Genomic DNA, 25,258 nt, shown 5'->3' with positions numbered 1-25,258 from the left:
AGTCGGTTGGACGAAGAGGCGAAACATCTTCAAGAAACTAAGACAGTCCAGTTGCCCTCTTTGTAACTACTTTGGCTATAATTCAAGCTAACATTTAGCCAAACCGTAATCCTTTGTAGTTACAGTATGTTATCAGCTCTGCCTAGACACACAGTCAAGTATAAGAGGTATAGCTAATTAGCATGTATCGTAGGCGAAAACCATTAAAAGCCCTTAATTATTCAAAGATTAAAAACTGCACAAGTTTAGGTCGCTTTAACTTTAGCTACCCGACCAATTAGTTTAAGCGGTCTATACTTACAAAAAAAAAAAAAAAAACGAGTTATGTACCGTCTTCTACCGCAGACCTGGCCTCCTCCTAATGAGCTGGTGCAGTTCCCACCATCAGCTGTAGACAGCAATCTTAACTGGACTCTCCAGGATTGATCTTAATAAAGAAACAACAAGAAAATCAGATGATAATTTAATAATTGATGTGACATAGTTGAAATAAAAACACATTTAAATGACATTGTTAACCACATCAAACAAAGAAACGGCAATAAATTAACAACAGACTGGACCAATGATTTTCATTTAAAGGTTCATTAGGCAATACTGCCGCAAAACAACGTTTTTGTGCGTTAGCACCGTAGCGATAGCAAGTCAAAGGAGAGTTTACAGAATGCTGGCTTTTTAACATTTCACAAACACAGCAGGCACAGCAGTGTTTTGCTAACACAGGTTAGCGTAATGTCACAACAGAATATTTATTGGAGATGACGACAAATGAAATGTCTGAAAACACGAGCTTGTCCAAGTAATGAGATGACCAATCTGAACCGTCTCTTTATTCCTGATTTTTCACTTTGGCTTTATCTTTGGTTTCCGGCTGATGATGTCCCAAATGATGCGACTGATAAACCCTCATTTGTTGAAAAAAAAAAAAAAAAATTCAAATTTTCTCTTGTATCTGTTACATGCTTGACATTTTGATTTGTGGATTTTCCTCTTTGTCCTGTTACCCATCATTCACTGCTCTACTCCATAATGCTCTCTAACAGATTGAATGATGAACACTGGTCAGGTGGCTGTGGATTATTTTAAATGATAAATAAAGGAATAAGTAAGTGTGATCAGGATCGCTGTCTCTGACATTCTCTACCGTCAGTCACCATCACATGACGGTGGTCCTCCACTCTTATTAGTGAGGTCACTGTCTGCCACCCCCAACCTCTTAACAGCAGGGGGCGTCAACGCATACGTCAACAAAACTGCCCTGTTGTGATTCATCATTTAAACATTCAGGTGTGTAACTTATGACGTCACAAAGTGATGTCGTAGAGCCGGCCAACGCGGCCCAGCCATTCGCGCAGAGCCTGGCGAACGCGGGCATCGGTCACGTGACAGGTCAGCTGACTGAGGCAAGGAAAGAGGACAGGTTGCAGACCCATGAAGGCGGAGTCTGAGAGTAGGAGGGTGTGGTTTAGAAAAGTCAGCATCATGTTAGTCCATGCCTGCAGATTCAAAACAGAGATGAACAGAGTTAACGCAGCTGATGACATCATGATCAATCAATATATATCTGACTGGACATTGATGACATGAGACGGGTGTTAATGATTCCTGACATTGACAGTCACTGACGGCTGTCCATGTAACAGCTAATTGTAAGTTAGTTCGTTAAAGTACAGACATGAACGTACCTGTATCTGAGCCTCGGCGTCCCTCAGGGAAACGTTGTGGGAACTGATGGTGGATCCCGACCGAGGTCTCTCCTGCCGCAAAACCTCTGGTCCTGCGCTGACAGAATGTCTCAGTGGAGGCCCCTGCTGGTCAATAAGCTGCTGTGGTCTCTGCAATGGTCGCTGTGGCTCAGTGGGGACCCTCCTCTCACCACTGACTACTCCCCCTGCTGGTGTGTTGGGGGCAGTGCGCCCCTGTTCCTTCATGAATATGTTGACCAGACTCTGCGGCGGGGGCTGTGACTGTTTCCTGCGTTTGTACTCCATCATCAGTTTACTGATGCTCCTGTCAGCCGCGATGGTGTAAAGTTTGTTACTGGCGTTTTCCCACCATTCTTTTTTTCTCCCCGTTCCGCTGACACCACCTAATGCTCCACCACCTCCAAGAGAGCTTGCTGTGATGCCGGGGTCCCGCTGCTCTCCTGCAGTGCGAAAGTGGTGAGGTAGACTTCCTGTGCTGTTGTGGAGACAGGAAATAGTCAGACTAAAAGAATCTGCAGTGAAGCAACAGCAGAGACAGACTCACAGACCTGAACCCTGGACTTGGTGTAGCCGCATCTCCAGGTGAGGCTGCGCTGACTTCCACCACCTGCGCCCTGTATCCACCTTCCTCAGAGGGTGTGTCCCAGGTTGAGAACCCGCCTATAGATGTTGGAGTGGAGGTCTCTGATTGGAAGAGAGGCAGGAAGAACACATGATCGCCTCCACCAACCGAAGCCCTGGCCCTCTGAGGGGCCGTCTCCTCCAGTGTGCTCTCCAGATCCCGATGCATCTGGATGTAGCTGTTGCACAAATCCATGCAAAGTTTGTACAGACGTTTGACAAGCCAAGCCCAGTCAGCTCCACCTAGGGGCGGCACACTGAGAGACGGGACAGGGACTCGCCACGGACGCCGTCGGTTCCGACCTCGAGGAGGACTGACCTGTAGAGAAGGAAAATGTAGATCACAATGGGACTGAAGTAAAAACACTGCTGTGTATATGTATATATATATGTATATTTATATGTATATATATATATATATATATATACATATAAATATACATATATATATATACATATATATATATATATATATATATGTATATATATATATGTATATATATATGTATATATATGTTACCTGTGCAGTCTCTTCAAAAATGTCTTCGTCCTCTGATGACGCAGATCCAGGGAGGGAGGAGTCAGAACTCCCCTCCTCTTCTTCGTGCAAAATCCTCTTAACCTGATGACAACAGCAAAACTTCGTTCAATGTCCTTGCAGTGACACTGAGGTGTATATTTGGAGTGGAAGCTGCTGCCACAGAACTAACTGTTCCGTGGGCGCCCTCTGCTGTATAACAAATGAAAGTCACGAAGCCGAATGTATGTCGGTTGTACCTGCTGCGGCGTCATGCCCTCAGCCTGACTAAGGGTGGCGCTCAGCAGAGCCTGGAAGTAAAGGTTGAAACTCATAGCAGACTGCCGGTAGAGGTTAGCCGCGCCACAAACCCCTGAGACCTTCATCAGCAGGTACTTCAAACCTGGCCGGGTGTCAAAGTCCCGTGCTGTCCTGTTGGGACAAAACAAAAACAGAACATTCTTGAAACAGACCAGACCATGGAAGTGATTATCCTCAGTGGAAGGCACTGGATGGACCTGTAGGAGTCCAGCAGTAGGTCCAGAATAATGGCCAGGTTGGTCATGGAGATATAGCGTAGGAAGCCTGCAGAGGGTCTGCCGGGGTCAGAGGTCACAGGTGTGACTCTGTCCTGACCTTCAGGCTGTTTGATGAACTCCTCCAGCAGGAGGTCATATAGGTTTTGCAGGAGGACCTGGTGTGACAGGAGGCTGACCACGATGGTCCTGAAGGGGATGCTAAAGAGACAAACGTTCAACAAAGATCTTTCATTAGTTTTAATCTCGCTTCAAAAACATTTCAGGAATAGTCTTTTTTCAAAAGAACTCACCCAATTTTCCTGAAATGCAGCAGAAAGAACAGAACAATAGAAAGTTCCTGAAATGCAGCAGAAAGAACAGAAGAATAGAAAGATAAACAAATTGTGTTTTTATCTAATGCCACAGCGGACACTGAAATGTTTGTGGAATGTTATTCACAATTCCTATTTTTTCCATTTTATCAGGAAAACATGAGCGGTGTCACCTTTTTTGCGGCTGACCGGGGAGTTCGATGATGAGGACGCAGGACTGGGCATGCTCAAAACCGTCCTTGTTGTTGGGCGTCTTTGGGGAGCACTGGGAATCCAACATGAACACCTGACACAGAGAAACAACACGTCAGTTAATGAAGACTCATCTGACTGAGACTCTGCCACATCAACAATCATGACTCAGCACCACTGCCGCCGCTGCTGCTGCTGCTGCTGCTGCTGCTGCTCCTCACCTGCTGAGCCATGGCTCTGATCCTCCAGTACTCGGCCTCGGCTGAAGGAGACGGAGAAGGTGCCGCAACCTTCACCTCACAGGCGTCACCTGAAAAACTGTCGGAGCCGCTATGGAAACAGGCCAGGAGGTTCTGTGGAAGGAGGAGGAGATTCATCTTTCTTTATAACAAACTGTTATAGAGCGACTGTGTAAGTCTATGGAGTCTGTGGACTACTCCATGTCTGTGTCGGACCGCCTTTCTTGACCACTAACTCTCCCACACCACAACCCAAAGAGAAATTGTGTGATTTAACATCACAGCTAAGTTTTTGACTGTTGCTGCCTCCGACTTCAGTATTTGACCTCCTTTGTGGCAGCAGAACACCAACAGCCCCTGTGTCTCTGTGAGATAAAATCCACCATTTTCTAAATGGACCTCATGGTGGAAATGTGAGGATTTAAAACAGAATTATTCCTGTCACAGGGATGGTGGCCTGACTTACTCAGTCAGAGAGGTCAGGTGTTAATATGTGTGAAAGCATAATCTACCGCGTTCCCTCCTCCATCGAGGTCCATAGAGACAATTGGTGATTTTAGCTCAGAGGAGCTGCTAAATATAAAACAAGGATTTAAAACAGCAAAATGACAATATAATAACATTTCAACTGACTGACGGAGTCTCTCAGTGAACAAATACAGTCGTCAACAAGCTCAGAAAATTTGTCAGTGGGGACAAAACATTATCATCTCTGACTCTGACATGCAGGAAAAAAACCTGCATTGAGCTCTAAAGCTGCTTAAACAGAAGTCAGTCATGCAACTGACACACACACACACACACACAGAGCTGAAGTGGAGCAACAGCAGCTCAGTGTGTTGGTCTGTGATCTACCACAGTGACACCATGTTCTCACAGCACATTCATCAAACAAACCTTATCAATAACCTGCACTGCAGATTGATGATTGTAAATATCTAAAAAAAAATAAAAATACAGGAAGGAAATAAATGTATTGGTAAAAACATGCTCAAACGTGCATTCTTAAATAAAGGTAAAAGGTCATAATTGTAATTGTATTATTGTTCATGAATTGACCTTGACTGGTTCTAACGTGGCAGTGAAAGCGTCCTGCAGGGCACAGCACGCCAAACGCCACATCTCCTCCGTAAAGACTGGACCAACTGTGACTAGCACATATCTGCAAAGAAGGAAGAGGAGGAGTCACAATCAAACATGGGGTCGACATGTCTCATGGACGATACATGTGTAATGAACATTTACATTTTTGGTGTGAAAACAAATAGTATAAAGGTTTACAGTAAATGTCTAACGGTGTTTAAGAAACACTTTTAAAACAGATCAATAATTTATAAAACACATTAAATTATCTGGTACCAACATGTTATGGATAATAAAACAGGTACACCAGGGTATTCCATTTTTGTACAGCATTAGTAATTTTGAAATATTCTGTTTAATAGGACTTGGTGAAGTTGGCTGTGGTTACCTGATGCAGGAACAGCCCACTCTTGAAATGACCTCAGCAGGTTCAGACACACAGGAAACCAGCAGCTTAAACAGGTCCTTCAACATCAGGTTTATCAGAGACTCGTAGCCCATGTCTGTGACACAGAATAACAATCCAGGTGTGAACAAAACAACAAATCAACAACTAAAGAACCAATGAAGTCAATTCCACCAATTCAGGGCCTTGAGTGTGTAGAAGTGTTCAAGCCAAAAAGTCATCAAACTGACTTTAATTGTTTTTAAAATACTTCTGATCTACAGTAATTACGATATCACCCAGCAGAGGGCTCTCTAACTCCTTTGGCTAACAATCAATCATTTATAATCAACAACTATCACCCAGCAGAGGGCTCTCTAACTCCTCATTTATAATCAACAACTGTGAAGTGAAATTTAAAAACTTATGATGATGTGGCACAAACAGACTTTATATAAGTGACTATCAGATACTTTGATGGATCATAAAACTTTACATGACATTAAAAAGATCACAGTACTACAGTGTAGTTGGTCAGTGTTTGTCCTAAACCTGAGTGGATGAAGGTGTTGATGTGCTCCACCACCAGCTCGCATGTCAGACCAATGGCGTGTTTGAAGTTCGATGCTGCCATGTCCCAGTATGAGTGGTCGCCATGGCTACGCTGCAGCCAGAGTGACATCACAGGAAGTAGAAGCTGGATGACAGCAAAAAGGGCGAAGCCTGGACCTGGATGAAAAAGTAGTCATCAGAGATGGTCAGCAAATATTCCACTTTTTCAGTGTCCATATTTTTTTTGTTATTATTTAGTCGTGTATTTGTTTGAGTGTATAATCCTATTAATTTCAATTAAATGAAAATCACATAATTATTCGCCCGTCAGCAACAAGGCTTTACCTGGAACAGAGGAGACCTCTCTCAGCAGTGCAAACAGCAGCTCTAGTGTTGGAGGCTGATGTGTTCGAGGACAGTTGGAAACTGCAGCTGTCAGCTGCTCCAGCAACAGAATCCAGACCTGGATCAGACCTGTCACAGACAGAGACATTAAGGTCAGGAAGCAGAGGCCAGGACACACACACACACACACACACACACCGTGTCTGTACCTGTATCGTCATCAAACTCCTGCAGGACACAGTCCATCCCATCCTCACTGCTGACTGAGCGTTCCTGTGATCTCATTGGCAAACTGGCAAGCCGCGCCCCCAGGAAGACCGGTTTGGATGACATCTTGTATATCTTTGCAAGCAGCTGTGATTAAATCAAACATCCCTCAGGTTATTGAAAATCCTCTTTTTCAAATTGCTCGCCTGATAAAAATTGAAATTGAAACTGAATTTTTAAAAAAAAAAAACAATACCACCACAATTATGAAGTGGAAAGACTTTATACCTGGGAACACCTGCGCAGATAATCTAAGGCTGGAAGACAGAGGTCAGTGGAACTGTGACCTGACGTCTGGATACAGTCTCCAATCTCCTTATAGTCGACTTCTCCTAAACACACAGCGCAAAAAAATCATGACACATTCATCACACCTGTGATGTCATCAGTGTTGAAACAGCGTGTCAAGGAGACAAACCTAAGCCCTTGACAAACTTCATCAGACACATGATGTAGTCAGTGGCAGCGTTGGCAAAAACCTGGATGTTGTCTGTGTTTATGAAAGCCTCGAAAACATCAAAGACCGGAGCCTGGGATTTACCTGCCCAATAGGAGACAAGAAAAGAAGACAGAGATGGTAACGGTAAAATACAATACAAGTCAAAAAGAAGAGAAGACTGGGACATGGGGTACAGTAAGTGGCAGAGATAAAGAGGCGAGGGTTTAAAAAAGGAAACAGAGAGATATAAGAAGAGTCGATGAGAGTAGGAAAAGTAAAAGGGAAGGAAAATAAGCACCGTATTTTTCGAACTATAAGTGGCTCCAGAGTTTAGGTCGCACCAGCCAAAAAAAACATATACAAGTCGCTCTGGAGTATAAGTCACAACAGTGCCCTCTAGCGGCCGTCCGTGCGAAAATAACGGACATGTGATATTATATTTTTTAAAATATAAGTTGCACCTAAGAATAATCCAGCCAAAGGATGAAAAAAAGGGTGACTTATTGTCAAAAAATACGGTAGTTAAAGAAAGAGGAAAGTAAATTTAAAAAAGGAGAGAATAAAGACCAGCAGGAACAGAAGAGAACTCAGTGTTCTCTCTGTGTCCATGTGGTGGTTTTGGATTTCCTTCCTACCCATGGCGTACTCTCCAAGCAGATACTCCTTGGTGTCAGTTTTCCCCCCGTGGACAGTTCTCAGAGCGCTGAAGAGCGGCCTCCATCCGGACAGGATCTGAGGAGAACACATCTCCACCAGCTCTCCAATGGACGTGACCACCTGCAGACAGGAATACACCATCAGTCATGTGACTCAAGCTCTAACATCACTGGTCTCTCAGTGAGAAGCCCTCACCTGGTCCTGAACGTCCTCGTCGCACAGTTCGAGCTGCATGATGTGCTCAAATGGCCTGAAGAGGGCCTCGTTGAAGTGGTAGTACGGAAGCTCCGCCCAGCTGGACAGCACCTCTGTCAACACGTCATGGATGAACGACACGGCCTTCTGGGACACGTGGCGTTCTTTATGACATGCCGCCTGCAGAGGTAGGAAGAGAAGAAGTTGAGGTTTCTGTTTGTGTGATATAGTTGATAGTCTGTAGGAGAAGGGAGCTGTTTAATGAAGACATGAAAGTAGAAACTAAAAGACGGCTGTCACTGAAGTTGCCGACAGTTCCAGACCTCCACTAGATGTGGCGCCACCACACTCCAGGCCCTCATCTTGTGCAGCAGGGGGCGGTTCCTGTTCCTCACAATCCGCAGCATAGCCTCACCCAGTCTGAAGAGATGGAGGGCGCTGCGGTGCTCCAGTGTGGACTTAGCTTCACCTATTGACCAGACCGCAAAAAACACAAGTCTGAGGTTCAATGTCACTGACATACATTCACCAACGAATGGTATTAGGTATTATTATCCCAGGTGTTTTTGTGCCGTGTGTTTGTGTAGTATATGTCTGGAGTATATTTCGTGTATATTTACCTGGCATGGCTAGTGAATAGTCTCCAGTCTCAGTGACCGAGTCAAAGAGCTGAGACTGAGATGCCTTCCTGAGCTGCTGCAGGAAAAAGACCAAACCGACCAGGTTCAGTTTGGAGGCTGCGTCTTCAAATAACCTGCGGTAAACACACACACACACACACACACACACAGACACACACACATAAACATGCAGTACTAAATACAAAACCTTTCATTTGTAACTTTGTTGTGCTTCCGCCACCTGCAGGTTGTGTTCAGACATCACCTCATTGCAGTTACATTCCAGCTCTGCATTAACATACCTATGGTGCAGTCACCACAGTACAGTGACCACACAGAGGTGCAGAAACACCACTGTTGTCTGGTGACATCACAGGAGTGGAGTGACATCACAGCAGTACAGAAACCAAACAGTGGGGGCAGTATCATCACTTCAGCTTCTCACCTGTCAGCCTGTGTGGACAGCGTACACACGGCCTTGGAGGCAGCACTTCCACTCATCAGACTGCCTGCTCTGAGGTCAAGGTGGCGCCCTGAGGTGGCGCTGTCCCTCAGCAGCTGGTGGACAGACACAGGCTGAAGGACAGGATGACTCAAGTTCAGGTCTAGAACCTCAGGGCTGGACTCATCCCCGGTGCTCAGGTCCAGAGCCACGTCCACGCTCTGCTGTGAGAAGGTGGTGAGTGACGACGGAGGCGGCAGAGAAGAGCCGTCGCTGAAGTGGGCGTGTTCTAACGAACTGATGTACTCGCTGACCCTGGGGGGGGGGGTGACGTCAGGTTAGCATCATTATAACATTTGACAGCTAGATGGAGCACCACATCATACACCAAGTGTGTGCGTGAGTGTGTTCATGTACCTGAACACATGAGTCCAGCAGTCCTGGTTGTGGCTGCCCATCTCCAGTCCTACATTTAGGATGGCGTCCATACACAGGACATGAGCTGTGTGAAGACGGACACCAGAAGGACGAGACATCTGCTCCAGACGCTGCTTCACTGGACAAAAAAAAACACATGTTTAAAGGCAGAGGAAGACATTTTTGAATGTGTGTGTGTGTGTGACCTCACACCTTGTGTGATGGCATCTCCACTCTCTGCTGTCTCTCTCTCCTCTTTCTCCTCCTGAACACAGGAAGCTGCAGCCATCTGTGCTAACGCTGAAGCACAGTTGGCTGCCACCCCTGAGAGACAAGGACAGACAAACCACAACATGTCACCTGCTGGATCAGCACTTTTCACAATTTCTTTACATAACAACCATGAGACACCAAAATGAACAATGTCATACAGCAAGAGGAGAAAAATGTATTATGTATTATTAAAAATGTAACAACAGAAGAAAAGCTATTCTACACAGTACTTTGAACTTGAAATGCAGTACCACTCTTAAACACTAGTGGCCTCTCAGTTACCGAGAGAGCAGCTGAGAGCGGCAGCCTTCCTGAGACCGTCCAGACTCAGACAGATGGCGTCCCTCTCCCTCTGACTCTGTTCTCTGCTGAAGCTCAGCGAGCGTGAGCTGCCCGCCATGCGACCCGTCAGGGGCGTGGACAGAACGTCCATCAAGTTCTTCCAGACGCCGGTGAGGACAAAACGGGAACTGGACGATCCTGAAAAAAACAAAAAAAACAAAAATACAGATGATATAAAAGAGTGGATGTGTTGATAATTATGTGTGACGAAGCTAAACTCACCTGCGGTGACTGCGTCACTGCTAACTACGTCACAGCCAAGGGGAGAGTGAGTGGACGAGCGATTGATCAGCTGACCACCAATCGCACTGCTGCCCAGACCGTCAATATCTGAGAAGAACAAGTGGTAAATTTTAATGAACAATTCACTGACCTAAAATGACACTGACATAATTTGGGTCTGTTATTTAGTAAAGTCTGCATTACATAAAAAACAGTGTGTGTTTGTGTGTGTATCACTGTGTACCTGTTAGCATTGTAATGAGTGGCAGTGTGTGTTCCTCTGCTGAGCTCCAGTGTCCAGCATCACCCAGCAGGTTGCGCTCTAACACCTGGTGATACAGCTCCTCAATCCAGGCCTGTGATAAAACCACAAGGATGCCGCTGCTCTGGATCACACGGGCAAAAAAACACTGTAATAACACACACACACACATACACACACACCTGTTAGTTACCAGTGACATCACAGCTGGCTTCTCTCTCTCTCTCGTTCTCTCACCAGTCCAAGCGTTGGCGGTAAAGTTCGCCGTCTGTAGAAGTCGCAGCAGCACAGCTTCAGGTTGAGCAGCAGAGCGTAATACGACACCAGGTAAAGTCCGTCTGCGTTCATCAGTGATTGGCAGCTCAGAGCATCGCTGGCCTCCAAACCAGGAGAGCGGATTCCCCCTGCAGGGAGGGAGAGAGGGGGGAGGAGAGGAGTGGGGGCAATAGAATGTTGATAAAAAGTGGGAGATGAACTAATGTGACCAAAACAATGTGTCAAAAACTTTCTTCATTTTCTAATTTATGGGATTTTTTAATGTATGTCTATGGGATCCAGAAATGAAACTTTTCCCAATTCTCTCAGGACATGTGTTTTTGAAATAGTTTATCACAATCATTTTTTTCTTTTAGAGCTGTAAAAAAAAAAAAAAGGAAAACACTCACCGGCCTGCAGTCCAGAACAGAAGTTGGATGAAAAGTTTTGAAGCGCCAGATCAACCTCCGCTGTCGTGGTGAGTCCCAGCAGCCGTGTAAGCAGTCCCATCAGTGATTGGACGAAGAGCCTTGCACTTTGCTGATCCGCCTCCTGGTGGCGGAGCAGTTTCAGTGACAATGCAGCCGTGCGGAGTGATCGCTGGGCCGTGCAGTCTCTTGGCGTTTGCTGCTCCTCGTCAGCCAGAGAGACATTGTCGGAGCCGATGTCGGAAACATCAGACCGACCGGAGTCTTTCTCTGCCGCCATAGAGTACTGATCGCAGGAATCGAACTCAGTGCGCGACAAATCCTGCTCCTCCATGCTGAAAATAACACCTGACAGGTTAACAGGTGGAACAAACAGACGTACACTCCTACTCCTACTTTCATCTGAACGCTCTTGTACCTGAAGTTACTCTCACTGTAGCGCGATGCTCCAGTGTGATGGTGCGTCCTCGCTCTGGATTCAACAGACAGGAAGTTGGTGATGTCAGGGTAAACATGGGCGTGGCTCCTCTGGACCACATCTGGAGGAACCACCACTCCTCCTCTCCCACTCCTCCCTCTACCATTCCTTGCTGCTGCTCCGTCTTTTGCCTGCCCTGCCCTGTGGCCAGGCTCCACATCCTCATCCTCCTCGTCACAACACAGCGAAGGCGACGGTAGGCGAACATCCTCCTCAGGCGTGGTGTGACCTGCTCCCATGGCACGTCCCACAACCTCCAGGCCCAGGGTCGTCTGTCCTGTCTCAGTGGTGATGCTTATGCTGATGTCAGGACTGGGCTCCGTGGCACCAGGGACGTTGCACAAGTTGGAGTCCCACGGCGGCTGCTCAGACGACAAGACTTGTCGTTGCCACCTGAAGTCAGCCTCATTGATCTCCATAGACTCCCGTGTGGACTCCGGCCCCTCTTTAAGGTCATCCAATCGTCTGATCAGAAGCCTTGTCTGACGACACAGAGATACAGCATTACCAACTGACCACAAAAACTCAAATATTAAATATTCATAAACATTGCTGATTTCCAGACAAACCTGCTCAGGCTGGAGGCCCCGCCCTTGCGATAACTCGTCCAGAGCACCAAGGAGGGCACAAGCGCAGGAGACTGAGGAGAAACACGCCTCGATACCACCTTTCATACATGCCTCCGACATCCCGTCCATCACTCTGCCACAACATGAAAAAATAAAAATGTAAACATTAGTCCTGAGCTCTGTGTCATCATGAGGCCTTTGTGTGAGCTTGGTTTTACAAAGTGGTTTAACACCCTATTTTTCTTATAATATAAATAAAGGCAAGATAAAACAGTGAATGTTTTTTAAAATTATAAACTAGTTTGGCAATGATTATTTTTCAGGGCCTTCAGTGCAGTCGCTGCTCACTGTTCATCAGTGATGTATATAAATACACTTCAAAAACTAATCTCAAATGCGCTTTGCACATGACATTATGGCTTTAAAACTATGCTTGGAGACTGAACCGGGAGAGAGAGGAGTCACTGACAGTTTCAGCAGGTCCAGGTGCGACTTCCTCTTTGTGAAAGAACGCTTCCTGGTTTCAGGTTCGGCCACACATGGACCAGCGAGGTCAAAGAGCCGCTGAGGACTGCCCAGGATCTGTCACACATTTATACAACGTCATCACAACCTTTACGTGTGACTAACAGTTGTCTGAGTGTGTGTCTGTTTTGATAACCTAACCACCAACCTCCTTCATGATGCGCACAGCCTCAGTGCGATGTTGAGGGGGCGGATACAGGAGGATACGGTGATACACCGACTGTAACACCGGCTTCATCGACTCCACGCAGTTCACCAAACGCACAAGCTCAGCCGCAATGTAACACACTGTACGCACCACCGGGGCAATCCTGGCTGGGGCGCTGGAGGAGCAGCCCGACCCCCGGCCCTGGTCAGACAGCCCGCTGACACCGGACTCAGTCTCCTGGTGAATTCCTAATTTTAAAATAAAAACAAAAAGAATTGAAAAGAATGATTTTTGACACATTTTTACAAAGTTAGTGTTGAAATAAGCGAAGCCATATACCTAGGCTAAGGCGCTCTCTCTCTGCTGCCCCCATGTGGCTGTGGTGGGAGGTGATGGTCTTATCATTAACGGGGTTTCCCATGAGAGCCACAAGGGAAGGACACAACTGCTTCCTGAGAGAAGAAGTAGAAATAGGACGAAAGGAGAAGGAGGAGGAGGAGGAGGAGGACATAACTGTGAAAACGTTTGGGAGAAACATCCCATTATGTGTGGAACAGAAACACTGCAGATGTGGGTGTCTCACCATACAAGGTCTGTGAAACCTCTGGACAGGTGCATTGTGGGAGGACAACTGCTGAGCATGGACAGGATGGACTCCAGATAAAGGAGCTGCAGCATCTGGTTTTCACTGAGGTCAGAGGAAAACATACTGTAAAAATTAATGGTAAATGACAGAATGATACATTTGTTTTTGCTTTATCTCCTAGATTAGACGTCAGGTTTGTTTATGCTACAACGTTTTCTTTCACGACTTAAAAACATAAAGTATTGAAATCCTAATTACGCCTGACCTGTCGACTGACTCCAGCTTCTCACAGAAGACAGTCAGAACTGTGACCACGTCCTCACACAGAGCCTGACTGGTGGGAGAAACGTCTGCGTGGACACACACAAAGGCACACAGTCATTTTGCTGCATTGCAGCTGCAGTTTAATGTGTGTATAAATAACCGACAATCATTTCTTTACACCGACCTCAGTAATGTAATATGCTCACATACGTGCACACAGACACTCGTGCACACTCACCTTTCCTCTGCAGCGGCAGTGACGTCATCTCATCTCCTTCTGCCCCCTGCAGACAAGCAGCAGGAGTGTCTTTGTCACGTCTGTTTACGTTTATAATTATATACATATATACACTGTATCTCAGTAACACAAAATGACCACACGAGGCAGCAGAGAAAAGTAAGTGGTTTATAAATTAGAGTTTAAATCTTTATGCATAACTTGCAGGTTTATCTTTGTGTGTGTGTGTGTGTGTGTTGACTGGATGACCTCTTGTCTGTGTCTCAGCTGCAGGGCCAGGTCTCCCAGGATTTGGCTCAGTGTAGCTCTGACTGCTGTGTTGATGCTGCGCTGGTGACAGCTGGACAGGTAGGTGTTAATACATACCTAAAAAGACACAAAGACACACACACACAAACACTTTTTTTTAACATCTGAGTCACACAAAGCCACATCATGACTCACATGAAACGGTGACCATAGAGATTTACAAGTGGTTTCCATGACATCACAGGTTTCCATGGAGACCACACTGAGATGAGGGTTATTGTCAGTAGGAAGTCAGGACTGTGTGTGAAATTGATGTTTAGTAAACCATGGTAAGAACCTGCATCACACTGATGGAAAGATGCACATGGAGAAAGGCTGTTCAGTATTAGTACTTGGTCTAAAACAAATTAGTACCAGAAATTTTAGGAAAACTCATTTTGGTTTTATTCTATAAAATTCTGCTAGACCTCTTGACTTGTGTGCATCAAATATTTATTATATTGAATTATTTTACAGTGTTTTTATTGTAACTGATGTAAAGACATTCAATAAATTCATCATCACATCATCTGCATTAGAATCCAGACTGTATGTTTATTAGACCGTGGCCCATTAACACATGATGTGGACCAGTTATTTATGAACTGCTAATGGACTTTAGTCGGTCAACCTGCTGCTGCTCTGAGGGGATAATGGAGTGTATCTGCACAGGCAGCCATGTTTTCACCTGTCAGTACATGTCAGTCGATGAACTACCGCTTTACCACATGAATCTAAATGCGTCATACCTCAGCGATCCTTAGGATGGCGTCACCGTTAATGTCAAAATTCGGTAAGTAAGTGATGCACAGCAGGACCTGCACATAGAAACAAATGTATGAACGGGGTCACATGACAGAGAATCATCCAATCGGCTTTGGCCAGAGTTTTTCTGGTGAGTTGTTCTACCTTCATGACCTCCACCTGCAGGTCTTCATGAAGAGATGGTGTCACTCTGAGAGCCTCCAACATCTGTGTGAGAAGCTGCTTCTCCACAGTCTCCACATCTATGCTGACTCCACCCACAAATCTGTCTTCACACAGCAGCTTCTGATTGGCCAAAGGAACAAAGAAGGGCAGGTCAATTTTCATCACATCACTGCTAACTGTCATTACTAAAGCCATATACAAGTGCAGTGTTAAGATTTTTTTTCAACTAAGTCGTTTGTTTTTTGTAAACCTTAACTTTTTTTTAAACTTGTCTGCTACTTTTACAGAAGGAAATGGCACAGATTACCACATACCTGCATCCCACACAGGGCTGTTTGTCCCAGTTTAGTGTTTTTGGACTCCAGCGCCATCTGCAGTGGTAGCAGACAACACTCTCTGGACACACATAAACACAAACACACTTCTCTGTTAATAACATTTAATACCATTATTAGTATTATTAGTAATGTAAAAAAAAATACAAATTTTAATAACAATATTACAATTTTTCTGACATTGTTTTAGTGTAAAATAAGTTTTTTTAAAAATCTTAATTCATCATCTCTCCTTACTGAAAACTAAGCTAAGCTAAATAAAACTTAAGTCTCGTAGCTGTGCCGTAACAGGTCTTAAGGCTCAGTAACTGTGTGTAGTCAGTTGTGTTGATGTTGGTGTCGTGTTGATGTTAGTGGTGTTGTTTATGTCACTGTATAATCTGCTGACTCACCTCATCTTAGATGCAGAAATGTCAGTCGATCTGCTGTATGACTCCAGCATCTCTGGTGTTTAACACACAAAAAAGAAAGAATATGAAAGACAGGTTAGGAATTATTTACAACATGAAGAGAAGGAGCTAGAGAGAGGGAGAGAGAGAGAGAGTAAGAGAAAGAGAGAGAGAGAGGCATAAAAAGGCACAAATATTTTGGATGCATTTTGAACCATGACTCAGCAGATTTTTTAATGTGAGTGTGGGCCTCGGGAGGCATCACAGCAATGCATTAGATAGTGAAATAAATGAAATATTTGTATAAAAATATTTTTAATGACTGATTTAAATATTCTGTGATTTAGCTTTGGCAGTTTTTAACTGAAATATTTCATTACATGTTCAGTCCAGCACATTTCTATCTCCTCTAAATAAATATTTTAAACTGCTCATCTCTCTCTCTCTCTCTCTCTCACCCCTCCTTCCTTGGTGCTTCAGCTGAGAGTAAACACCTTTAACTTTCTCTCTCGTTGTTTTCCACTTCTTTCATTCGTTTACACTGTGGACTAAGCAGGTGGAGACGCCTGTCTTTGTTTACACACGGTAACTACTGAAACCTCCTGAAGATCAGAAGGTAACTGGTCTCACAACATTTCCATCTAACAACTTAAGACTCCTGTGGATGTGCAGCTCATCTGGACCTGTTAAACTTCTGCAGCTGAAGCAGCTTTCAGGGTCACAGGGTGCAACCCTGGGAAATGTAAACACTATATGGTTGGGGTTTTTTTAGGTGAAATGTATAGTAAAATGAAAAGGTTTTGTTACAAAACCAAGAGAAACGGAATATAGCAATACACTTTGAAAGGAATAATAAAAAATCCAATAAAAATAATTGGTATTGTAATGGCCGGTTAACAATACTGTGACTTAAACGGACAACGTTAATATTTGCATTTATGGAAACAGTTAAAAACGATTTGAATAATGATAGAGATTATATCAAAAATGGTGTGTGTGCAGCAGGTGGATACAGCAGGGTGGAGGATGAGGATGAAGATGATGATGAAGAAGGTGGAGAATAACGTCGATGATGGAGGAGGAGAGGACTATCCCGGCCACTTACCCCGAGCAGAGACGCTCGCGTCGCGGATTGCTTTGTGCTTATGCCCGGAAGCGTCTTTGTGGAGTTTCTTAAGAATTTCCTCCATGTTTTTTTTTCTGTGTGAGGAATCCAAGTCCAGAGAACCGTTAATGAATCGGACACGGAACGTGTGTGTCCCGCTGGTGATGAGTCATTCCCAGGCAGCAGCCAATGATGATGTGCCTCAGCAGGTGGAGGAAAAACCGGATGTGCTGCACAGCTTGTAAACCGCAGAAACAGCTACGCAGCTCGGCCCCATCAGAGCTTTCGCTCAGCGCTCACTTCTTCTTCCTCAGCTCCTTCTTCTGTCTGGAAATCTGCTGCCACTGCTCCGAAATATCCAGATCCGGTTCCGCGGTTGGCCGCGGGCACTGCTCCTCCTACTCCTTTTCCCTCAAACCGGCAACCCGCTGTTCCAGGCTGGGAAATCCCGGAAGTGAGCGCCTTCACAATAAAAGCATTTAATGGCAAATGTTATTTAAAAAAACAAACAATTAATAATAATAATAAAAATCCCTGAAACCAGAGGAAAAATTAGAGTAATTTGTGTCTATATTCACACAAATGCCATGAAATAAAATTAACTTGAGTCAATTCGAACAGGAGGCCATTGATTTGTGGCAGTGACTTTAAAGTTGAAACACGACACTTACACTGTTTACCACAGAGAGCAAACAGTGTGTGTTGGATTTTTCGTCTTTCTCTCTCTCTCTCTCTCACAAACACACCCAAATGGACACATTTCACTTGTCAAACCAGTACTTTAAATGCCATGCAGTGGGGTTCTATCACCACGTGAGGTCGCTGTTGTCCCAAACATTAATACTGCCGCGCGCCTCTGTATTTTTCTACAAACAGAGAGACGATGGTAACGAAGTTACCCCAGACCAAAGGGATGGAGAGGATGAGGTGGTGTCTTTGGTACAGACGTACAGGAAACTGATTTTTTTTAATTATCTTCAACCTTATCCTAATTTAATCAGCAATTTGTGCGTGCACTGATTTTCGTCCTCATTTTACCCGTAAGCTTATTTTAATCTCCATTTTATCCCAACATCAATGTAATCCTCATTAATAGCTCAGCCACCGTTAAATCCTCGTTTTGATTTTACGTTCATCTTTACTGTCACCTTGACCGTCATCTTCACCTCGTCATCATAAACATCCTTAATTATATTTTTACACCTCAACATGACTTTCATTGGTGGTTTAATGTCCACCTTCACCTCTCACTTTAAACGCAGTCACCATTTTCAACTCCGTCTTAATGTACTTAAATATTTTTATCTTAATACTTTCTAATTCTTTTCTATTTATCCACGTTCTCAATTTGATCTTTTTTTCCATCTTGATTCACATTATCATCTTCTTCAATATTTACGTTATGTTGACACTCGAATGTGTCTCAAATTTCACCACTGGTGTAAAAGAGAGGAAGAGAGAGAGAGAGAAAGAGAGAGAGGAAGAGAGAGGGAGTCTCGCCGTGCGTAATTACGCGTAGCGTGAAGGAGTCCTTTATGGCTCAGGATGCTGTTGTTTGTGTGCGTGCTTGTTTGTGTGTGGACACGCATGTGGACCGTTCCTTACTGCAGCCTATAGGATGTCTATGAGACATTCTGACGTCACATGTCAAAGTTTTTGGGCACATGATTGCAGCTCCTTTCAGAGGTTTTGGTTCCACAGACTGGTCACTCCCACGTTTCAGAGTTCGTGTATATTAAGATTTTTGCCACGCCGTGGCTCGTGCGCAATGACTCGCGTGTGCGTAAATAGAAGCAGCGGAGAGTGGTTTGGAGTTTGTGAAAGGAGCACGTGAGGACAGCATCTGTGCGCGTCCATGTCAGCAGCGGGTCGGGCTCCACATGTACGAATGAGCCGGTCTCCGCGGTGGAAGCATGGTCGTGGTGGCACTGAGTAACGGAACCTTTGGAACCGATACCATGAATTCTGCGCGAACCGCTGGCGCGGATGCGGGCGTTCTGCTGTCAGAGGCTTTGGCACCGCGTCTGCGGAAGATCGCACAGAACGCCGCGGAGGCGGCAGCAGCTGCGGCAGCTGCAGCGGCGACAACGCATCCCTGCGCATCCTCCACTCAGACCTGGGTGATGGAGACGAACGGAACGCGTTGCGGGGAGCAGATCCTGAACTACGGACCTGCGGAGAAGGTTCTGATCGGCGGTGCGCTGACGCTGCTGACGCTCTCTACCATCTGCGGGAACCTGCTGGTGGTCATCTCGGTCTGCTTCGTCAAGAAGCTGCGCCAACCTTCCAACTACCTGATTGTATCACTGGCGATGGCTGACCTGTCCGTGGCGCTCGCCGTCATGCCCTTCGTCAGCATCACGGACCTCATCGGTGGTCAGTGGATCTTCGGTCAGTTTTTCTGTAACGTTTTCATCGCCATGGACGTGATGTGTTGTACCGCGTCCATCATGACGCTGTGTGTCATCAGCATCGACAGGTGAGACAAAGGGGGGACACGCGGACTGACCCAGATTAACTGATCAAATCTGTCTGTTCCAGTCTGTGAATGTTTGTCTGTTCTTCCACTTGACAAACTTTTTAAACATTAAATTATAATCTGAACATAAAAAAGTTCAATTTAACCTCATCTATACTGTAGTGATAATCACTGATTGTCTGCATGGACTGAATGATGAGGGAGACAACATCCTGAACTGGTTCCATCTGTTTTGGTCACAGGTATCTGGGCATCACCAAACCCCTGACGTATCCCGTGCGTCAGAATGGCTGCTGCATGGCAAAGATGATCGTGTCGGTGTGGCTGCTCGCCGCCTCCATCACGCTGCCCCCACTGTTCGGTTGGGCCCAGAACATCAACGACGGCAGCGTCTGCCTCATCAGTCAGGACCTGGGCTACACCGTCTACTCCACGGCCGTAGCCTTTTACATCCCCATGTCCGTCATGTTGTTCATGTACTACAGGATTTACCGCGCTGCAAAACTCAGCGCCGCCAAGCACACCATCACAGGGTTTCCTAGGGAGGGGGAGGTGGCAGGACCACGGGCAAAAGGACGGCTCGGGGTCCTGCAGTCGCCAGAGTCTGGAGAAACGGCCAGTGTGGAAGGGACGGAGGTGGTGGAGCCTGAGGAGGAGGAGGAGAGCCTGGACTGTGTAGCAGCAGCACTAAAGCTTCAGCGTGAGGTGGAAGAGGAATGCAGCTCCCGAGTTTCCCGCCTTCTGAAGACTGGTGACCACCACCACCACCAGCGACGCCAAAGGAAAAACCAGTCTATCTTCAAACGGGAGCAGAAGGCAGCAGCCACCCTTGGAATCGTGGTCGGCGCCTTCACCTTCTGCTGGCTGCCATTTTTTCTGGTGTCCACTGCTCGGCCTTTTGTCTGCGGCGTGGAGTGCAGCTGCGTGCCACTGTGGCTGGAGAGGACTCTGCTCTGGCTGGGCTATGCCAACTGTCTCATTAACCCCTTCATCTATGCTTTCTTTAACCGTGACCTGCGCACCACCTACAGCAACCTGCTGCGCTGCCGCTACAGGAACATCAACAGGAAGCTGTCAGCAGTGGGTATGCACGAGGCGCTGAAGCTGGTGGAAAGGCCCGACAGTGACGTGGCATAGCAGCGACAACATTTACACTCCCAAATGAGTACCACCATGAAAGGTCACGTGGCAGTGGTGCTGCCAGGATCCTGAATGTTCTGCAAAGAGTTGGAACCAAGAAGAACAGGAGCAGAACAGGAGCAGACAGGACGGTGTTCTTTAAAATGTGCCGAACCAAAGGCACGTGTCAGGACAGAGCCTCTGTGCACAGAGCAGCAATGGCAGCGAAGTTCAACGGTTGCTTTGCTTGTAGGACAAACCCACAGCTAGAGTACCGTGGTTCCAGATGTGTGAAAGTCACAAATTAAGTAACAAAAACAAAGTTGTCTGGTTCCGCACAGTGGTCAAGTCTGGAGATTAAATGATGTTTACTTTAAAAAAAAAAAAGTCCAGAGATTTTACTTGCGTACTTTCTCTTATTGGACGATCCTAGCTGTGGATCACACAGTCTCTCCTCCTATCTACACACACTATGTATATTGTTCACCGTGGTGATAATATGACACACTGTAGGATGTTGTTGTAACAGTATTTTCAAACGTGGTCTCTGAACAAACGGTAATTTTAAAGGTACTCCCAAACGGAGCAAAACTTGACGTTGCCAAGATAAAACTTTCGCACAAAAGGACTGACTGTCACTACAGTCATTCAACGGAGGTTACAGCACATGGAGAAGCACAGTGTAAATAAGGATTGGCTATAACATACACAGTCTATGATGTTGTCCTATTGGAGCAGATTGTCCTGAGAGTAACACACAAAGTCAATACGACAATATCAGACCACAGATACAACGGATTCTGACTCACAATCACTTCACCCAGTTTGCCCTGTTATTTAACCACCGTTACATAACTGTTTACTTAATTCTAAAACACAGGAAAAAAACTGTTTGTTTGTTTACATTGATGCTAATTAGCTCAGCAGTTAGCATCTGCTTATTTTAAATGGCATTGCTGTCCTCTGGAAAGAAGTGGTTTTCATGCTGCCATAACACAACTAAATACTTAAAAAAGAAGAAGATGCGCTCTGTTTAATATTAAGATTCTTTTCTGTGTTGCCAAGCTTTGACTAATTCAAAATGAATTAACCATAACTGTTAAAGTAGGCCACGCTTCCTGTCTTGTCCTGTGTTTATCATTTTAATCACTGAAACTTTTTCCAGAAGGACAAAGTTTTGCGCTGGGGGATTTAGAGACCCAAAATCTAATAATTTAATGTTTATTTTCCAATACAGAGATTTAAACTGTTATTTTCATATTGATATCATTTGGATATCACTGATTATCTATTATTGGTGTAACTGCTTAGTAGTCCTTGTTAACTTGAAATGGTATTTTGGTAAAACACAGAGTTCTTTGACGGTTGATTATGATAAAAGATAATGCTAAATGAATTGCATTCATAACATCAATTAGACATTTTTTTTAAATTATTAAACAGTTTTTAATTTTCTTCTGCAAATTAATTTAGTCTGTGACAGACACTGCAGTGGTGTCATTAACATTTAGGTCAGATTTAAATTTTTTGATTTTATTTTCTTTGTGTTAATAAAAAAAGTACTATTTATTAGTTTTCACAATTTTGTCATGACAAAATTCAAATGTAAAGTTTATTTGAAAGCAAATGCATAGTGTGATGACAATGTAATGACTTTGAGTGATTTGGAGAGTTTATTAAAGTCACCTGACGACCATCTTTTGTTGTGTGTGGATTTGTTTTTTATTTTATCTCTCTCCCCCTGTCTCTCAGTGTGACTGGGACATTTCCAACAGGAAACTGAAGTTTCTAAATGACTCTGAATGTCTCTCTCTCACTCTCGCTCTGCCTCTCTTTGAGTCCCAATAAATATTCATTACAGTCTGATGTCAGAGAAGAAAAAATGACTAGCTGCAGAGATGGAAATATTTATGGAGCAACACAAATGCCACGAAGAGAATCTAAGCACAACTTCATGACTTCACGCGTTCACACAGTGTTGGGCTCCTTCCTCTGACTCAAAAACTGCTACAAATCTTGTTCTCAGACACTTCACCTCTATGTGGGAAAAAATGACTGATTTTAGCTTACTGGAGAGACGAACCGTTCTGTTGCTGCTGGCCCTTGTGGTCGGAGGTTTATGGAAATGGAGGATTTCAAAGACTGGAGTGTTTGGAGGCAGCAGTGAATCAACACCTTCAAAGTGCTTTCCTGATGTAAAGTCTAATGTTTTGAACTTGTGTAGATTCTATCAGATGTTCATCTTTACCTGCTGTTTCTCCTACTAGCCACATTTTCAGTTTCAGGATAAATATTGTGTCTTTAATGTGGTAGATGGGTTATGGTACCTGCTGTTTCTCCTACTAGCCACATTTGTGTTATTAACTTAATTTAATTATAATTACAATTATAATAAATTTTTTGTGTGTTTATCATTTTCAGTTTCAGGATAAATATTATGTATTTAATGTGGTAGATGGGTTATGGTCACAAAGAATCAGTTATTCATCATAGTTATTGGTATCGTTATCACACAATAACATGGACTTTATGGGCAGTTTGGACATTGTCCAAATTGCATGTGGCCCAGCGTGAACGCAAATTGAGGACAGACTCGAAGTGGGAGTTGTAAATGTGTGAAGTGACAGATTAATTACTACGCTGAAACCAGTTTGTACAGTACGGAGAGGGGAATGTTTATCAGGAAGAAACATCTGCCTCTGAAATTGTGGCAAAAATTGATTTTTGTTACTGCCTGTTGTAATTCACTTCACTGCAGAGCTGAGCAGCAGACTGAAGGAAAAGTTCTCATCCATCTTTTTTCCCTCCTAATTTCCCTCACACGTTCACAGCACTGATCATCTTAAATCAACACACACATACCCACACACACACACACATGCTTACCTGCAGGGAGGCCAGCTGTCCTGCGTCCGTTGTCAGGTCATGTGACCAGCAGCGACTGCTGAGAGACATAAAACACAACATCATTCATAAATTAATGTAAGTTGAACAACATCATTCATAAATTAATGTAAGTAGAAAATAACAGGAGAGAGAGAGGGAGTGAGAGTGTGTGAGAGAGAGAGAGAGCAGAAGTAAAACAACCTGACAGCTGTACATTAACAAAGAATGAACCAGAGTCTCACTCGGACCAAGAGAGATTATATGAGCTTCTGTGATTTTGATTTTTTTTCAGTGACACACTCTGTAGACCAGCAGCTACAGTCCAACTGTCTCTGTGGGTCGTGGAGATTGACAGGTTTACAAACTTCAAACGAAGGATCATATTTTATTAAACGTACAGTATGTTAAAAACTGGTCTCAGCTCTGAGAACATGATTTATGATGGTGGTTTTCTCAGGGGCCAGCTTGTGCTGCCTCCACGCTGTCCGTGGTGCTGATTTTGTACTTTCCCGTGTCTCTCTGAAATGAACACTTTAGGAGGGGAATACATTTTCTTGTCATTTTATACATTTCATATTTGGGGGGGGCATTCCTCGAGTACAACTTCAGTTTAGAGGTTTGGCATGAATTCATTGGCATGAATTACCTTGAAGGCCTCTGCTGAACATCTCGTTCTGGCTGTTCCTTCCTGTGACAACACTGTCCCTGGTGCTGACTCTTTTCGACATTGCATCACCGCTGTCCATGGGACTGATTGCTTTCTTTCCCGTGTCAACGCTGTCCATGGTGCTGATTCTTCTCCTTCTCGTTCCACTGAGATAAGCCCTGTCCGTGGTGCTGATCTAATCTCCACTGTCTTCCTAAGATGAGCACTGTCCATGGCACTGAGACTGTAGCCTCTGTCTCTTTCTGGCATGGCCGCTGTCCATGGTGCTGATCGAATCAATTATCACTCTGTCTGTGAGCAGGCTGATGCCTCCTGTCTGTTTGTTATGTAAGTGACATTGACAATGTCTCTTTAAAAAAATACAGTCACAAAAGTAGCATTTTCTAATCCATCTTTTTCTTTTCTTCTCATTCTCTCTTTATTCCATTAGTGTTTCTGAGAACTGACGAAGGTTCATGACCGCTATCTCTCAAATTCTCTGTCACACACACACACACACACACACACACACACAGAAGCTGTGTATTAATGTGTTTTCCTCAGAGAGATCTGATGAGATCTCAATCCTCAGCAGCTTCGTCACAGTTGGGAAGGCTGTGAAAATAGGAGAAAGGAAATAATAGAGTACACAAGTTTAAAAACAACACTTTGATTACTTTAATTACAAATTAAAAAACCGTCAGCAAGTTTCAGCAACAGATTTGCCGTTGGGCAAAGGCTCACATTTATGTGATAGAGGAGACACAAAGTCAATGCTGTGCTGTCAACAAATGTTTTGTTTATAATTTCTCTGAGCAAACACTTAACCAACATACATTTGTACAGAGAGACTCACAAAACACAGTTGCTCCATCTGTGGTTTCCTTGAAAAGTCTCCTGGAGGCCTTTTTACATATTTGATTTTATTTCTGGACTAATAACAATAAAATGTAATGTCATCTTT

At 44.6% G+C, this 25,258-nt stretch overlaps 2 protein-coding genes across 2 annotated transcripts; one reads left to right on the top strand and one right to left on the bottom strand.

The window, feature by feature from the left end:
- Positions 1 to 450: 450 nt before the first annotated feature.
- Positions 451 to 24,801, bottom strand: arfgef3 (ARFGEF family member 3). Its single transcript, XM_025061121.1, has 42 exons — positions 24,295 to 24,801; positions 23,649 to 23,706; positions 17,165 to 17,626; positions 16,063 to 16,114; positions 15,650 to 15,731; positions 15,315 to 15,455; positions 15,155 to 15,223; positions 14,367 to 14,483; positions 14,118 to 14,163; positions 13,881 to 13,965; positions 13,613 to 13,717; positions 13,369 to 13,481; positions 13,030 to 13,277; positions 12,826 to 12,938; positions 12,357 to 12,489; positions 11,728 to 12,269; positions 11,292 to 11,644; positions 10,855 to 11,030; positions 10,609 to 10,768; positions 10,083 to 10,472; positions 9,741 to 9,851; positions 9,528 to 9,666; positions 9,114 to 9,425; positions 8,669 to 8,802; positions 8,372 to 8,517; positions 8,049 to 8,228; positions 7,832 to 7,973; positions 7,176 to 7,298; positions 6,986 to 7,089; positions 6,700 to 6,844; positions 6,491 to 6,619; positions 6,146 to 6,322; positions 5,597 to 5,711; positions 5,185 to 5,287; positions 4,108 to 4,239; positions 3,868 to 3,980; positions 3,363 to 3,581; positions 3,105 to 3,276; positions 2,848 to 2,949; positions 2,255 to 2,646; positions 1,686 to 2,181; positions 451 to 1,496 (listed from the first exon to the last, which is right to left on the bottom strand). The coding sequence occupies exons 3-42, from the start codon at positions 17,247 to 17,249 to the stop codon at positions 1,305 to 1,307; spliced, it is 6,888 nt and encodes a 2,295-aa protein (XP_024916889.1). The 5' UTR covers positions 17,250 to 17,626; positions 23,649 to 23,706; positions 24,295 to 24,801; the 3' UTR covers positions 451 to 1,304.
- On the top strand, positions 18,840 to 21,722 carry LOC103387021 (5-hydroxytryptamine receptor 7). Its single transcript, XM_008321511.3, has 2 exons — positions 18,840 to 19,643; positions 19,886 to 21,722. Exons 1-2 carry the CDS (start codon positions 19,078 to 19,080, stop codon positions 20,778 to 20,780), a joined length of 1,461 nt encoding a protein of 486 aa, XP_008319733.1. The 5' UTR covers positions 18,840 to 19,077; the 3' UTR covers positions 20,781 to 21,722.
- Positions 24,802 to 25,258: the final 457 nt, after the last annotated feature.

The sequence above is a fragment of the Cynoglossus semilaevis genome, chromosome 12 (genome assembly GCF_000523025.1).
Source record: "Cynoglossus semilaevis isolate Cse_v1.0 chromosome 12, Cse_v1.0, whole genome shotgun sequence".
Taxonomy (NCBI): Eukaryota; Metazoa; Chordata; class Actinopteri; order Pleuronectiformes; family Cynoglossidae; genus Cynoglossus; species Cynoglossus semilaevis.
This window is presented reverse-complemented; position numbering and strand designations above follow the sequence as displayed.